This window comes from Schizosaccharomyces japonicus (genome assembly GCF_000149845.2).
Source record: "Schizosaccharomyces japonicus yFS275 unplaced genomic scaffold supercont5.1, whole genome shotgun sequence".
NCBI lineage: Eukaryota > Fungi > Ascomycota > Schizosaccharomycetes > Schizosaccharomycetales > Schizosaccharomycetaceae > Schizosaccharomyces > Schizosaccharomyces japonicus.
This window is the reverse complement of record NW_011627860.1, coordinates 1413883-1429989: the sequence shown is the minus strand read 5'-3', so window position 1 is coordinate 1429989 and position 16107 is coordinate 1413883. Positions and strand designations below refer to the sequence as shown.

Genomic DNA, 16107 nt, shown 5'->3' with positions numbered 1-16107 from the left:
TCTCTCGTCCTTTGACTACTAAACGATGCAGTATGTGGGTCGTGCGTTTGGTTCTGTCAGTAAAACTTGGAATTCAATCAACCCGGTACGTATAAGACATGAATGATGAAGGGGCACCAATTGTATCAGCATTTGTCTAGAGTGTTGGGTGGGTAAACCTGTTCATGTACTAACATCTGTTTATGTAGGCCACATTAACTGGTGCAATCGATGTAATTGTCGTTGAACAACAAGATGGAAGCTTGGCTTGCTCGCCTTTCCACGTCCGATTTGGAAAATTCAGTTTACTTCGTCCTTCGGACAAGAAAGTTGAGTTTCGGGTGAATAATGAGCTGACGGATTTCAATATGAAATTGGGTGATGGAGGTGAGGCTTTCTTCGTCTTTGCTACGGAGAACGATGTGCCCCAAGAACTACAAACTTCACCTCTCGGATCTCCCTCTCACTCGCCTTCCGGGTCGCCGGTTGCTTCTCCAAAAAATCGTGCATCTGTGGACGGATTGAAAGAACCAAGCGAACTAATTCTCGATCACAATGAAGAGCAAGGCGCATCTTCAGAAAACGATGCATCCGGCGACCGTACTGGAAAGATGGACCAAGGAGATGGTACACAGAAAATCCAAAGACCCCGGTCTGCTTCCAATGCAGCGACAGAGGGCCCTATGTCACAGAACTGGCTGCGACACGCGAGATACTCAAGCGATCCAGGAAGCTGTGAACCCAGCACTCCAACGAAATCTGGCTCGGGGTCAACTACCCCTACTCATGAAAAACGAGTTATGCCGAAACCAGAGCTACTCCAAAAGGCTATAGAGCTAGGCAAGCGTCTTTCGGGAAAAGAACTTCCAGCGCATGTTACCGACAACGGCGACATTGTGATGGATATGACTGGCTATAAAGCTAGTGAGCTGAACAGAAACATCGCCGACTTTGCTCGAGAAACATTCAAAGACGAGTTTCCCGAAATCGAAAAACTTATTGCGGAGGATGAGAAAGGTAATCTTTGGTTTTATGCCAGCGAGGAGGCCAAAAAGAGTGCTTCCCCCGGAATCACCTCTTCTCCCATAACTTCCACTCTTCCTGTAGCGACTGATGATGAAAGCGAAAGCCCTAACGTCTCGGCTCCTGCGTCTCCGAAATCCGATTCTGCCTTAATGCGAGAGGACCATTTGGAACGGATGCAATCCATACGCGAAGAGTTAACACGCTCCCCTTCACCATCCAAACAATCTTACTACTACGTAAAGACACTCCGTCTGACATCAGAACAGCTATCTTCACTCAAACTAAGGCCAGGCAAGAATGACATGTCCTTTACTGTCAACAATGGAAAGTCTGTATGCTTGGCCAACCTGTACTTTTGGCGGTATGAGGATCCGGTTGTCATTTCTGACATTGATGGGACGATCACCAAGTCAGATGCCTTGGGACATATGTTCACTTTTATCGGCAAGGATTGGACACATCCAGGAGTTGCCAAGCTATACAGCGATATTGTGAGCAATGGTTATAAGATCATGTATCTGACTAGTCGATCTATTGGTCAAGCAGACAGCACAAGGCACTATCTTTGGAACATTGAGCAAGATGGTTACACCATGCCTCATGGCCCTGTCATTCTTTCTCCTGATCGTACAATAGCAGCTTTACACCGCGAGGTTATTTTGAGAAAACCCGAGATTTTCAAAATGGCATGCCTTCGTGACTTGTGTGGATTATTTGACGTTCCTCCTCCAAAGAGTCCGTTTTATGCCGGTTTTGGAAACAGAATAACTGATGCTATTTCCTACAACCATGTCGGCGTCCCACCGACGCGCATCTTTACCATTAATTCCGCCGGTGAAGTTCATATGGAACTTTTGCAACGAAGTGGTTATCGCAGCAGCTATATCTACATGAATGACTTAGTTGACTACTTTTTCCCGCCTGTGGAAGTGTCCGTGGAACCTGAAGTGAACACTTTTACCGATGTTACTTACTGGCGTACACCGCTTCCTGAGCTTTCCGACGATGAGGATGAACCAAAGTCTAAAAAGAATACTCCAAAATCGCAAACCAAAACATCAAAAAAGCAAGGCTCTCCCAAACCAGAACAAGATTTGGCGTCTAACAATGATCTTGAAAAAGAAGAAGATTCTGAGAACGACATGTCCGCCATTTTGGCTCGTGCCATGGATTTGAGGGACCCTGAAGATAATGAGATGAACGACGAAGCTACTTAATGGATAAAACGTAACGAAATACACACGTTCTCAACGATACTGTTTCCCCAAACAAGATCCTTTGACTTACAACTTTAGACGTGCGCGCATGCAACATTATTGCTAATCCACCTTAAACATTTGCGTACGAGTACGAACGATTACGAGTTATGAGAATGAAACGATAGTGATCGAGAATACTGGTTGGGATATATTATCATGATTACTTTAATGCTACTAGGACCATTACATTAATGATGAGAGGGTTGCTGGTTGACAAAGAACGAGTAGACATCCAACAACTAAATTGGACTTCTTGAATTCAAGGCCTTTTCTTTTTTCTGTTGAATTGAATTAGCAGAAGTTGACTCTTCACACATGTTACATACCAAATTTTGTTTGAAAGCATCAGTTTTCTTAAGTGCTTCCTGGAGAATGGTGTTTTTCTTCTCTTGACGAGCTTCTTTGTTTCGTTCAAACTTTTTTCCTTTAGGCCGGATAACACTTTGAATTATACGGCGATTCTTTTCACCATTCCATGTTTTTTGACGAGGAAGTAAATGCTGTAAATTGTGCATCTTCGCCAATTTAAAAAGATCAGCCTGTTTTCGATTCGAGTACACCGGGCCTCTCCAGGCACCGGTAATTTCGTTTTTTGCAGGTAAAAACGGATTCGGCCTTGCTGTACCGAGGGACCAAGCTTTCTCGGTTTCTGGTGGGAATTTCGCAAAAAATGCCCTTAGCTTTGCTGGAAGCTCTTTAAGTCCTAATTTCATATTTGACAAGCGTATCTGAAGTTTTCGGAATGCCTCCGCTGAACCACTGATCAGCTCTGTCTTTCCATCAATGTCTTTTGGAGTAGTACTTCACTGTATTAATAGAGTTTTTTAAGGACCGCTTAGATAAGATGATAAGCGTGGTCACGAACAATTGTACTTTTGTGAGTTTTATAGAATTGAATTTCATTGAGACACTCTTGACGGGGATTCTCGCAACCAAATGGGCCCTGTTGACATTACGGATCACTGCGTAAACAGAAAAATGGATATGACACGACTCACGGTGTTTATAGTTGCATATACAGTTTTTTATAATTAGTGAATACATGAATCTGGTCGTATAAAGGATGGCAGCATATGTTGTGTCTTTATAACAAGAAGATGAAAACGAATCAATAAAACAATGCTCTTGAGGTCAAGTCCAAACAGTTTGCAAGGGCGTCAACAGTGAGTTTGATCTTTAAAAGTTCAATAGTATGTACATTACCAAAATAATTGAAGACTTTTTCCTTAAGAAGACTGTTGTTGTTTTTCCAGCTTGTCAATGATAGCTAGTAAATCTTCGCTCATTTTCATTACTTGTTCGCGTTCCTGTCGCTCAACCGTGAGCTGATTAGAAACAACACCGAGTCGTTTGTTGAGGTTGTTGATTTCTTCTTGATGCTTCACTTGTTGCTGTTGAAGAAGCTGATCATTTTTCTCCAAATTAGTTTTCAATCCCGTCAAGAAGGTCGTCATTTTTTGCCGCTCATGCACAGCACTTTCTAGTTGCATTCGTAACGTTTCATTATCATTTCTTAGCTTCATCAGTTCTTTCGTCAGTTCATCCTGAGAGCCAGAATTTAATATGAGAGCATTACTGTTGACTTGGTTCTGTAACTCTTGAATTGTGCTTTCATATTTCTTAGCATAGTTAGCTTTGAAAGCATTAATTTTCTGGGTGTGTTTTGCTGAATACTGAGCATGCAGCTCTGTGGCCCACTTCTCCATCCGTTCGTGCAAAATTTGTTCAAGCTGTTCCTCCGTAAAAAGCTTGTCATTGTTCGCAGGCGGCGGTGGAACCGCTGCAGAGGCTGCTTCTTCAAGAGAAGATTGAAGTTTTTGAATTTGCTCACAAGCGGCAAAGAACTGGCCAGACAGCTCTTGGATGGAGTGTTTTAGTTCGGCGCATTCTTGGATAGAACCGGTGTATTTGGCTTCTAGACTCCGCAACTCTGCCTCATACTGTGCTTTTTCTTTGTGAGCATTGGTCAAAGCAAACTGGAACGGTGCGTTAGAGGAAGAAGCGGGTGTTGCGTCAAGAAGAGACTTTTGGGGTATAAGTTCAGGCGTTTTCGGAGCATTGTTTTGTCGTAAAACAGGTTTGCTAGGCGGAGGCACGGGAAACGTGGACGGGGATTGAAAAGAAAGCAGATCCTTAGAGCCTGGGTTCGTGGGCTGAGCTCCATTTACCGGAGCAGCTGGAAGGGGAAAATTGGCTTTCGGGGTAAGGATAGACTCGAGATTGCGCTTGCGATGTTTGAATTCCGGAGTACGCTGTGCAATTGACGGCGCCAAAGCAACCCGAGTTGGTCTGGGCGTGAGAGCCGACACTGTGCGTTTCGAATTCGTGTCTGAAGGGGGCCGAAATGTGTCAGCATCTTCTTGTTGTTGAGGGCCAGTCTGGGACTTTGACTGCGCCGTTGTTGTTGTACACTTGCAGGAGGGGGAACAGCGAGTTCTTCACTGCAGTTGGAAACGGCAAGTGAGGTCTCTGTTGATGTAGATTCATTTTGAGAAGACGAACTCGAGTGACTGGGGGAAGCCCCAGGAGGGATATCATTTGGCATCGGGGGTTGCTGAGTATTGTCAGACACAGTCTCCTGCTCGGCGGCGGGTAATTGAGTAGTAGTAGCTACTGCTTGAATTTCAGCCATAATGAGTACATACACAGCGGATCCACAAATTGAAAACTAAATAGCAGGAAACGAGCCGATTGAACCGTATTTAGCAAGACTACCAATTGAAAGAGCGTTTGTTGAAATAACAGAAAGAAAAAAAGGTCCGTGATATACGTAAAACTAGAACAGAATGCTAAAAAATAGCAGAAAAAAAAATTAAAAAAAAAAGTAACAACCAGACGAAGAACAATTCAAACAAAAGCTTTAAGGACGACCGATATTTTCAGGTTTGTAGATGTTCCAATAGGACGAGCACGGGAAAGAAATGTACAAATAACACAGGTCACAAGCTAAGGAATTGAAACAAACGGGTCATATCCTAAAACGTCGTTGCCCTGTAGCGGCACTGCTACTAAAGACAATACACAACTGTTTAATGCGCTCGAGAAAACTACGTTAAATTACTTTGTGAGCCTCAGTAAATATATATATGAAATTAGAAGGCGTTTTACTGTACTGAATAAAAGGTTTGTTAAGGTAAGCACGTGACATATCTAAGCGGCAGCTTGGTCGCTTGATTTAGTGCTTATGCAACTATAAATGAACAGAATGCCTTGGACAACTAGTAGAGACTGAACGAGCCGCGAACCAACGACGGAAACCTCAGCGTCTGCGCACTTTTGCTGAGCCTCTGTATTAAAATTGAGATGACTCAATGCAGAATAGAAACAAAAATGCTTTTGTACGAGATCCCTCCGTGTTTGCCAGATTGTAAAGCTCTAACACGTTTACTTATAGACCTCGGCCTCGTACAATGAGCTGGTCTCACGGCTCTGTGATTCCAAGCTCACAACGATTGGTAACTATCGCTTAGAAAAAGTAATTGGAGAAGGTATTTTCCCATTCATTGTCCCTTTACTGTCGTTGTTTCGTTTTGCTGACTCTCACAGGCAGTTTTGGGAAAGTCTATTTAGCAAGCCATATCCTCACGTCGTCAAAGGTATACACAATCATCGTTGTTGGACGCTGTGACTCTTAGCTCCCTTCATCTGTTCAGAACAACGGATTAACACTATGTAGGTTGTGCTAAAATCTACTTCACGTAAACATGCAATTCCTTTGGCTCGTGAAATTCACCATCTACGTCAGCTTAAGCATCCTAACGTAACTCGTCTATACGAGGTTGTATGCACAAAAGACTCCATTTTCTTAGTATTGGAGTATTGCCCGGGCGGAGAGCTGTATGAGTGGCTTTATAAGGAAACACGTTTTGAAGAAGATGTCTGTTGTCGAATCCTATGGCAATTGTGCCAAGGAGTGAGATACATTCACAACACTGGATGTGTGCATCGCGATTTGAAGCTTGAAAACGTATTTCTCGACAAACAGTACAATGTTAAAATTGGAGATTTTGGACTGTCCCGTGAATCTGATTGCAGTCGGAGAACGTTTATGAATACACGCTGCGGAACGGTTGCCTACACTGCTCCCGAAATTGTTCTTGGCCAGAAGTATATTGGAGAATTTGTTGATATCTGGGCTCTAGGCGTCATCATGTACGCCTTACTTGTGGGAAAGCTACCGTTTGATGAAGATGATGTAAACTTAACAAAATCCAGAATTGTCCACTCTACTCCAGTTTTGCCAGAGTCTCTATCAGCCGAGGCGAAGGACCTAATCCTCATGCTGCTTCAAAAGAACTATCAACAGCGACCTTCCTTAGACAAAATTCTTACTCACTCGTTCTTTACCTCTCGTGGATACCATGTGTCTGATGTTACCAAAGCTCGGTCGACGAAAAAGGCAGAAGAAAAGGTTCGCAGCCGGTTAGCACTTGTCGGTGTTGACATGGAAGAGTTGGACAAAAGCCTTTCCGAACTGAGATGTGACGCATTGTACGGTTGGTGGTTCTTACTGCTCGAGCGTGAATTACGAAAGGAAACTCGAAAGCAGCGCCGAGGTTCCACACCGCACAAAACTAAGGACAGATCACTCAAATTTTTTGCCGTTCCATCCAGTCCTTCGGTGAAGGAGATGACGATTTCAGCTACTCCAATGCGTGCTGACTACAAGTCTTACGGCAAGTCGTCCTCTTTGCTGACAACATTTCGTGAGTGGTTATTCCATCCGAAATATAATCCGGAGAAAACTCCTTTCAACTCTGATGCTGGCGGTGACATTTTGTGTTCGAGTTACTCCAGTGGAACCGTGGAAGGAAAACAAACGAGTAATACGGAAGTTCATTCTGTGTCCAAGAATCAGTGCAGCCCGGAGTTTAATCGCATTTCTCTCGGCAAACAGCAGACTTCTTTATATAAACAGGGTTCAGATGCTGATGTGTCTGACAATATGAATACATACGCGGCAATGCTTTCTACTTCGTCCGATTCTAATCATTCTCACTTTTCCTCATCTTCTCTTAATTTTGGTCGACCGCCTGATGACAAGGACTCTAATGGCCGTGGCGTTGAGCGCTCTTCTTCAAATGCCTCATCTTTCAAATCTGTTGGTAAAAAGGCCTGGCGATCTCGTTCTCTGTCTAATGTCTCTTCAGCTTCTTCCAATTCACTTATATCCATTGTATCATCTAAACCTACTCCATCCGCGCCAGCAATCGCAAAGTCCTGCTCTTCCATCGACCCGCTGCAAAAATTACATTTGCCGAGAAAAGACACTACCTCATTAATGAGACACAATGCTTCTGCTATTCGAGTGCTGGCGCTCCCGCGAAGACTGTCTCAATCCACATACATGAAGCATATCAACGAACCAGCATTTCAAGAGGAGGAGGAAGAAGAAGCCGAAAACAATGACGGTTGAGCACAAATAATTAATGGTTAATTAAATAAGAATGTTCGTCTTTCATTTATTGACGGCAAAACTGTCGCATGTCGAAGGCACTTACGGGTGTTAGATTTTTACAAGCCAATATGCAGACACATTGAGTAACTTTCACTACACTAACAGGAGGTTAGAGACTTGCCATAAGCAAGTCCGTCTTATTTTCATTTCTCTTAATTTTACCATGTCTAATTCCCACACGAACAACTAGTACCCAACCGATTTTTATTATCACAAAAAAGGAATGAGCTTTCGCAGAAATTGAAACGATACGAAAACTCAATAAAAGATGTAAATATTTTCACTCTGAAGAAGCGATGTCTCCTTTTGTAGACTGGTTAATTTGTAACTGCTTATCCGTTCCTCCAGTGACAATGCCGGTCGACGAGTTCCAGTCAATGGCAAACAATTTGTCCCAAGTAGACTTACTTTGAACGTTACGAGACAAAGTGTACAAACTACCAGACGTAGCCCGAATATCCCAAACCTTTGTTGTATTATCATGGGAAACAGATGCAAGCATGTATGGGTTCTCAGGGCTACAGGCAAGTCCTGAGACAAAATTTTTGTGTCCATTCAAAGTGATGGACGTCGTCTGTTCAGCAGAGGCTCTTGGATCATGAAGAGTAATGTGACGACCGGCGGAACCGCAAGCCAATAGGTTAAGGTCTCCGATGTTTTGAATACACAAAAGCGGTGCGCGAGTGATACGAGAGTTAACCAATTGACCGGTAATCAAGTCCCAAGTTTTAATTGTATGATCTTGGCTTACAGAGTAAGCAACACTGGTATCAGTAGCAAAAACCATGTCCGTAACAGGTCCATTATGGCCAGTGCACATAAGCAACGGTGCCTTGGCACCATTCTTTGGAAGCACTTCAGTGTTCTTTTTGCGACGCTTGCCAGTCACTGTTTGAGTGGGCAAACCTGTTGCAGGAGAGCGTTCTAGATCCCACACTCCCATCATTTTGTCAGCACCAGCGGAGAGAAACAAAGTACTAGAACCGGTACGAATCCGCTCTACGACGTTTTCGTGGCCGACAAAAGCACAATCATAGTCAGCAACAACGGCAGAGCTTTCGTCGTCATCCATAGGAACATCAGCAGAAGAATATGACCATAAGCTAATGCCTTGATTGAGCGAAGCAGTCAAAAAACTAGAGTCTGTAGTCCAAGCAACCGACTTTAATGAAGAGTCCAGAGATGCTGAAGTAACACAAACTTTTCCGCTCTTGTTCCAAACACGAGCAATTCCATCGTAAGAGGAAGTGAGAATGCTATCGTCCTTCAAGGAGATTCCTGAAATCCAATCCTCGTGCGGAAATGCTGCCAAAAATGAAGGAGGCAGTGTAGAAGGAATGTATTCCAGTGTAAGAACAGACTCGGTGGACAGACCATTCTGCACGATGTACTCATCCAACGAGGTAGTCAGGATTTTACCATTGACCAAAAAATCAAATGGAGTGGGAGTTTCTGTAAAGTCAGTGAAACAATTCGTATAAAAGAAGATCTAAGACAAGATCCGATAAGTAAACAAGGTTTATTGCACGCATCGAGCAGCATAAATGCCAGCTTCAATTACAACTGCTAAATGAAAAATAAATTTACTTCAAGCAGACGAATTGAGCAAATGTAATTATAGAAAAAAAGCACTATTTTACAAGATGAACGTGCTTGACCCTGTTTGCTTACGAATGTAAAGCGTGAAATTAAATTCATACCTTTTTCCAGCAAATGGTTCACAATTTGTGATAAACCATAACGTCTAAGCGTCGTAGGAATGAGAATAGGCGTATCTGCTACTGCATAATCAGGATCGCGAGTAGTAAAACGCACTTGAACCTGTGCTACTTGCTCGTCCTGACTGGACATGGTGTTGGTTACTGGTAGGTGAGTTCTTCCTGCTTGAAACGCAGGAGGACGCGAGGTCAATTGTAACCAGCGTTAAATTTTGTTCGTATTTCGGTAGGGTGAATTAATATTAGTATTTCGACTTAAAACACTTTATCATACTGGTACTCTCTATGCAAATGACAGAGATTTTGGTTCCGCGGTATAGCCGCGCATAAACCTTTATTTGCTCAAATGAAAAAAAAAGCGCGGAGGTTGATGGCGAAAATCAACACCAAAACCTCACCACCAAGCAGCTCTTGCTCTGTTGCTTTTTTGCACTACTACTGCCCGAGAGACATCGCAGAAGCAGCAGCAACCCTGCACACAGCAAGTCCAGAGCCCGGCCTTGGTTGATTTTTTCATTTTGTTGACGAAATAGAAGGAACTTGGTAATTATTATTATGGGACTTGCCGGGGAACCCAAAGTTCGCCAGCAAATTTATGCGGATCCTCGCAACACAGCTTGGGCAAACAACACTGGCCGTCTGGGATACAAGCTGTTGAGCTCTTTCGGATGGACGGAAGGTGCTGGTTTGGGTCAATCGTTGCATGGACAAGTGCAAAATATTAAAGTGCTTGTAAAAGATGATACTTTAGGTATTGGTGCGAAGGCATCCAACGATCTTGAATGGAGTGGATTGGGTGAATTTAACGCTATTTTTGGTCGTTTGAACAATGATTCAAGTGCATTCGGTGTCTCGCAAGAGACACTTAAAGTCCAACGCGTGCAAGATGAGAAGCTGGATGCAAAGAAGAAGAATTTGAACTCTGTTGCTCTGGCTCGTCGTTTTGTCTTGGGCGGAACATTCACCAGCGAGTTTGCTGAGTGGATGAAGGAGCAACAGATGTCTGGTGGAAAGAGTGTTACTATTACAGAAATTGATTCGAAACATAAGCACAAACATAAATCCAAATCCAAAGAGGAAAAGAAAAAGAAGAAAAGCAAAGATGAGACAGAGGCGAAGAAGCATCATAGCTCCAAGAATCACTCCAAAAAACACAAGTCAAAACATACAGAAGCAGAAAGTGATTCTGACGCAAGTGTCTCTTCTACCACGTCTACTTCTACTGACATGAAATCCAAGCACAAGCATAAGTCCTCCTCGCAAAAAAAGAGCAAGTCCAAGTCGTCGAAACACAAGGACAAGTCTTCTTCATCTCCATCACGCAAGAGAAAGCGTGATGAGAAAGAAAACGCGGAAAAGAGCAACACGGTTGCTGTGCATTTGGCTGCCCGTCGCAAGTTCTTGGCCCAGAAGCGAGCTGCAGTGCAGGACCCTGCTGCCTTGAAAGCTATTCTTGGCATTCATTAAATTTCACTCATTCTACAATTGAATGAAGTATTCTGCTTCTCAAACTCATACGGTTCCCTCACAAATTTGTTCATTCGATAGGTTGTTTTAGGTAATAGGATTCCCATTTTGGTTTTTACTTATTTCTGATCGTAGAAAACAGCATCAACTAGCCCAACAAATCGCCTATAATGAACAACAAGAAACAAGGACCATGCCACTAATAAACACACTAAAAATAAACCAATGGCACCCCAAACTAGCTCATAAGAACGATTCAATATATTCAAATAATTTTAATTTACTCTACTTAAAACCTGCCTGTGTTAGTAACAATGTCGATGAAATGCTCACAGAGGAAACACGAAATGTCAGAAAAATCTACTATCTATTTCCCGAATTTTTCTCATCAATGGAAATTCTGTTGTCCCTATCAGGTAATCATCCTTCAAGACGTGTTCCCCCTCAAAGTTGCTTACCATCTTCTTCCTCGCAAAGCACACCGGGTGTGTGCTCTGGTTAAAATATTAAGAACATCGACGCCCTTATATAGACGATTTTTCATTTTTACTACAAACATTAAGTTTTGTGTTTTGATCTCAAATAGTTTTAATCTTTTGCACTATGTATTTTTATTAGTAGTATCTTCATTTTTTTGGAATTCCGACTTTGAAGACAACTTGTTGCTGGTGCATCCTTGGACGTGCTGGCACCCTAGTAAACCACAACTTCTCGTGTCGTTCGGAAAACATGAGTGCACCAGCTATTTCACATAGCGAAGATGGACTCTACGATATCCTGCACCGTGGATCCTCTGCGATTGAGACAGCAGAGGACCGGGACTCGAAATTTCCCGACCTTGGCAACATAATCGGGCGTACGTCGCAATTGTAGCCTTTTCCTGTGCTAATGATTTATAGAGGGTTACACAAATGATTATACTATGCCCACTCTTAGCGGCTGGAAACCCTTTTTCCGGAGAGAAGTCATAAGTATTCCTGATATCATTTTTGAACAATATAACAGTATGTGATTTGGTAAACTAATTGATCTGCGAAGCAAATGTTGACTTCTTCTTAGGAACGGAATGTTTCACGCAAATGGGATTGTTTGCTGAGATCCAAAGAGCTTGGATTACGGTCGACAATCGATTGTTTTTGTGGGATTTCATGTCGGAACAGAATTTCCAAGCTTATGAAGAGCTGAAACACACAATTACTTGCATAAAACTTGTTCGTCCTCGAGAATCTGTTTTCGTTGACGACATAAAATATCTCTTGGTTATTGCTACAACACAGGATATGCTTCTTCTGGGTGTGTCTATTGATAGCACCACTAGAGATCTCTCGTTTTATCACACAAAGATGCAAATTTCAATCGGAGGGATTGGCGTCAACTGTATTGAAGCTACCTTGGATGGTCGCATCTTTTTTTCTGGTCGCCAAGATTCAAACCTGTATGAATTTGTATACCAAAGCGAGGAAGGTTGGTTTTCAAAGCGTTGTGCAAAAGTGAACCTAACGGCATCCTCTCTCGGCGACCTCTTACCATCGTTTATGTACCAAAAGGGTGACAAGGAATTTATTGAGCAAATTGCTATTGATGATTCGCGCAAGCTTCTGTATACTCTTACGAACAAATCATCGGTTGTCTGCTACAAACTTGAAAAAAAAGGCATTCAGCGTTGTGTGCATTACTCCTATCGCTCTATGCTTTCGCAAGCTCAAATGCTTAATGCGTCTTCTGTCTTGCTTGACCCTCGGTTCGTAAAATTGGTGTCTATCGTTCCCATTCCATCATATGAGTCACAACAAATTTATGCAGTGGTGATCACATCTTCCGGATGTCGTTTGTACATGAGAGGCGGACGCAGTACTTCGCCTTATTTCCAAAAGGCAGACTTTGCTGACCCTCAGTCTGCATATCCCAGCACCCTTCAAATTACACACATTAGATTCCCGCCAGATCAAACTACTGACAACAAATTTACACAGCGGCAAAATGCTACTGGACCCTTTATGACCAATGTATCACAAATGAATGGCCCCCAAAATTCAGATGTCGGAAAGCCGGTGAAACCGTTGCAATGCAATTCGCTTAGTACGATGTTTACACCTGGGCTTTTCTTTGCCTTTACACCCTCTTCTCAAAATGATGGCGATCTTTTATTTGCAGCTGCACCGGAATTTGGTAAAATCGCCAATCTACAAAATTCAGGCAATCAACTTATGCTTTGTGAATCAGCAATGTTCTTGCCTATTGAGGGTTATGTGCAAGGAATTATTTGTTTAAATCCTTCCAAACAATCCAATGAGTTGGTTTCTCAATTTACAACGCCTGCCCCTGTGTTTGCTATATTGACGAATACCGGTGTTCACATAATTGTCCATAGAAGACCCCTCGAAATTTTGATGTCTGCCATTCGCGTTGGAGCTAGCCTCACCTCTGGCGTTGACAGTCAAGTTCGTACATTCTTTGAGAGCTGTGGCCGTGCAGAAGGGTGTGCGACTTGTCTCGGCCTTGTATGTGGTCTTCGGGATAGTGCTGCTCGTGAAAATGGACAGTCCTATTTTGGATCATCTAAAAGCACCCAACCAGAGCTTATTGATATTGCCAAGAAGTATTATATCGAATTTGGTGGTAAAACATTTATTGACCAATCTCGCTACAACAGTCAACAGGATGTTCCTTCCTTGGAATTTGTTCGTCTTTCTGGAAGACATGATGGTTTAGCATCGTGTATTTCTCGACTTGTTCGTTGGTTTTGGGGACAACCGGTTGTTACACGTGAAGACGGCAAGAATGTTTTTAAACTTAACGCTGACACTTCTCTGTTGTTGACTGTTCAATCACATCTCTTATCTCTTTATTACTTCCTCGACATTAGTCGCAATCATATCGAGGGTCTAGCGGGACCAGACCATTTTGCTGGTTTCAGTAATACTAGTGATGAGTTTGCTCTTCAGGCCGAGCATAGAGCCCTTCATGCACTGATTACTGTTCTAAAACACATTATTGAGGGTATCTCATTCGTCATCTTATTAAACGACAGTACCTTTGGCAGATTCAACGATATTGTCTCTACGATTGCTCCACCAACACAGGAGGCGTGCATGAAGCTTACATTTGGTAAGTTGTTTACTTCGAAAGAGGGGAGAGTCGTGGCCAAGGAACTTGTAAATACTCTCGTTAATCGACAGCTCGCTTCTGGTGATAGCATTGACACTGTCAGTCAAATTCTTCGTAAAAAATGTGGAAGCTTCTGCAGTGCTGATGATGTACTCATCTATAAAGCAATTGAACTTCTTTGGAAAGCTAGAGACGCTTTGGATGCTGATGACCGTGCCTCGTTAATCTCTAACTCATTTGATCTTTTTAAGAAGGCAGCCCGTGTGTTTTCTCTGGATGATCTTAAGGATGCTGTAAAAGAATATAAATCTTTGGGAGCTTATGATACTGCCGTCAAATTGATTCTCCATCTTGCTGCAACTCAGGATCTGAAGGATATTGCTTTCTCGTACATGGCCGATGGTCAACCAGAAGACGATCCTCGTAAAAAGATTTTTGACTTTCGCATAGCTTGTTATGAACTTGTTTTCTCAATCTTTGAAGAAGTGGAGTCTCTTCCGTTTGAGGAATCTTCAAAGGCGAGTATATCTGTGCACGACATCCTTAAAAGCAGTAAAGATGAGCTGTTTCACACTACATTTTATGACTGGTACATCTCGAAAGGTATGACCGAGCGCCTTTTGGACATTGATTCGCCTTATATCCAAAGCTACCTTGAAAGAAACAGTGGCTCCAGCCTTAGTCTAGCAAGCTTGCTTTGGCAATACTATGCGAAACGCGAAATGTTTTATATGGCAGCTCTTGTGCTCCTTGAATTAGCCTTAAGCGCGTTTCCTATATCACTGGAGCAACGGATTGAATATTTGACTCGTGCAAAGGGCTTCGGTAATTGTCACATCCCAAGTTCTTCAAGAGCGAACATGAATAAAATAATGCATCAGGTCGTTGAATATCTTGATGTTGCTAGCATTCAAGACGATTTACTTATCGCTATAAAAAACGATGCGCGCTTATCGAAGGAACAAAAAGATGAAGTTGTATCTGCTTTGGACGGTCAGATTCTCAACATTTCTGAGATATTCAACAAATATGCGGATCCTATGGACTATGGTGAAATTTGCCTTTCTATATTTCAGGCGTCTGGTTACGCTGGCATTGAGGTTGTTCGCCGTTGGGAACGGATCATTCAACAGACACACGACCAGGCCCTCCATCTTTATACCGGTGCCTCAATCGTTGAAAATGTATCATCTGTCCTGCGCAAGCTTACTATACGTTTTTCGTCACAGGAGAATGTCTTTCCCGTGGAACAAATAATTGCTCTGGCAGAGAAGTATGCTTATGAATATCGGGACGAGGAAAGTAAAGAAGGTTGGGTTCCCGACACTTTCACAAGTGCAGGTGTTTCTCATGAGGTTGTCTTTATTGTATTGAATCAACTTTATGATCGTAGAGAAAAACCCTGGCAAACGAAAGAGGCACTTCTTTATCTTATCCTTGATTTAACACATCTTCTTAAATCATGGTGTGAATTATGTATTAAAGGGGGACTTTCGTCAACGGACCGACCCAACTTTAATGTTTCCGGAGTTTTGGAATCAATTGAAAAATACAAAAATCTCTTGGTTAATGATACCTCGAGTAACTCTCAACGTTGCAAGAAGGAACTGCAGCTGTTGGAGAATACTATACGCGAGGAGTGTTAAAAGCATGACAAATGTATATTCCATTTGTAATGTCTTATTCCTTCCATCTCTCAAAAATCATTGTTCAAAGGTCTTTCGTCCTTTCTATACCCCTGTCTTGGTCAGGCTTTTGAGCATGCTGGTTCAATGGTTGTTATTAATGCTACGCTATGCTAGCTATAGGCTGCTAAAATTGTCGCTACAATATCACTCGGTTCTTTTTCTTTTATGACTAATTTGTAGTATTTTGATAAAACGTATTCTGATTTAATTGTAAGAGAAGTATAGCTCGTTGAATGAAACAGTAATATCAACGGCAGGTTATTTGTGTACGGAAGTTGGTAACTATGATTATGCATTTTATTGGAAGGAGGTATGTCAGCAAATCATTTTGTCATAAACATATTCACATTCTATGATACTATTAGTGAATACGTATTTGCTTTTGCTATTTTTCTTTTTTTTAT

The 16107-nt window shown here is 42.4% G+C and overlaps 7 protein-coding genes across 7 annotated transcripts; 4 read left to right on the top strand and 3 right to left on the bottom strand.

Moving 5' to 3' along the window:
• Positions 1 to 25: 25 nt before the first annotated feature.
• SJAG_02763 (lipin Ned1) lies at positions 26 to 2222 on the top strand (the record flags this gene model as incomplete). Its single annotated transcript, XM_002173919.1, has 3 exons — positions 26 to 85; positions 189 to 464; positions 615 to 2222. 3 exons carry the CDS (start codon positions 26 to 28, stop codon positions 2220 to 2222), a joined length of 1944 nt encoding a protein of 647 aa, XP_002173955.1.
• Positions 2223 to 2329: 107 nt separating this feature from the next.
• SJAG_02762 (ribosomal protein subunit L25) lies at positions 2330 to 3213 on the bottom strand. The gene is made up of 2 exons (XM_002173918.2): positions 2591 to 3213; positions 2330 to 2542 (listed from the first exon to the last, which is right to left on the bottom strand). Exons 1-2 carry the CDS (start codon positions 2975 to 2977, stop codon positions 2504 to 2506), a joined length of 426 nt encoding a protein of 141 aa, XP_002173954.2. The 5' UTR covers positions 2978 to 3213; the 3' UTR covers positions 2330 to 2503.
• Positions 3214 to 3490: 277 nt separating this feature from the next.
• On the bottom strand, positions 3491 to 4896 carry SJAG_02761 (centrosomal transforming acidic coiled-coil protein Alp7; the record flags this gene model as incomplete). Its single annotated transcript, XM_002173917.1, has 2 exons — positions 3491 to 4642; positions 4675 to 4896. 2 exons carry the CDS (start codon positions 4894 to 4896, stop codon positions 3491 to 3493), a joined length of 1374 nt encoding a protein of 457 aa, XP_002173953.1.
• A 679-nt stretch (positions 4897 to 5575) lies between these two features.
• On the top strand, positions 5576 to 7680 carry SJAG_02760 (CAMK/CAMKL protein kinase Ppk16; the record flags this gene model as incomplete). The annotated part of the gene is made up of 4 exons (XM_002173916.1): positions 5576 to 5602; positions 5659 to 5752; positions 5811 to 5860; positions 5941 to 7680. The coding sequence occupies 4 exons, from the start codon at positions 5576 to 5578 to the stop codon at positions 7678 to 7680; spliced, it is 1911 nt and encodes a 636-aa protein (XP_002173952.1).
• Positions 7101 to 9573, bottom strand: SJAG_02759 (ribosome biogenesis protein Ytm1; the record flags this gene model as incomplete). Its single annotated transcript, XM_002173915.2, has 2 exons — positions 7101 to 9174; positions 9423 to 9573. 2 exons carry the CDS (start codon positions 9571 to 9573, stop codon positions 8003 to 8005), a joined length of 1323 nt encoding a protein of 440 aa, XP_002173951.1. The 3' UTR covers positions 7101 to 8002.
• A 268-nt stretch (positions 9574 to 9841) lies between these two features.
• On the top strand, positions 9842 to 11157 carry SJAG_02758 (ribosome biogenesis protein). Its single transcript, XM_002173914.2, has one exon. It carries the CDS (start codon positions 9996 to 9998, stop codon positions 10905 to 10907), a length of 912 nt encoding a protein of 303 aa, XP_002173950.2. The 5' UTR covers positions 9842 to 9995; the 3' UTR covers positions 10908 to 11157.
• A 405-nt stretch (positions 11158 to 11562) lies between these two features.
• SJAG_02757 (nucleoporin Nup157/170) lies at positions 11563 to 15923 on the top strand. The gene is made up of 3 exons (XM_002173913.2): positions 11563 to 11763; positions 11807 to 11911; positions 11967 to 15923. The coding sequence occupies exons 1-3, from the start codon at positions 11637 to 11639 to the stop codon at positions 15659 to 15661; spliced, it is 3927 nt and encodes a 1308-aa protein (XP_002173949.1). The 5' UTR covers positions 11563 to 11636; the 3' UTR covers positions 15662 to 15923.
• Positions 15924 to 16107: the final 184 nt, after the last annotated feature.

Excerpts from the sequence above, each read along its gene's own strand:
- SJAG_02762 (XM_002173918.2), bottom strand. The coding sequence starts at position 2,977 with ATGAAATTAGGACTTAAAGAGCTTCCAGCAAAGCTAAGGGCATTTTTT. Across the intron at positions 2,543-2,590 it reads ATGCTTTCAAACAAAATTTG|AAAAAAGAAAAGGCCTTGAA; the intron begins GTATGTAACATG and ends TCAATTCAACAG.
- SJAG_02758 (XM_002173914.2), top strand. The coding sequence starts at position 9,996 with ATGGGACTTGCCGGGGAACCCAAAGTTCGCCAGCAAATTTATGCGGAT.
- SJAG_02757 (XM_002173913.2), top strand. The coding sequence starts at position 11,637 with ATGAGTGCACCAGCTATTTCACATAGCGAAGATGGACTCTACGATATC. Across the intron at positions 11,764-11,806 it reads CCTTGGCAACATAATCGGGC|AGGGTTACACAAATGATTAT; the intron begins GTACGTCGCAAT and ends AATGATTTATAG. Across the intron at positions 11,912-11,966 it reads CATTTTTGAACAATATAACA|GAACGGAATGTTTCACGCAA; the intron begins GTATGTGATTTG and ends ACTTCTTCTTAG.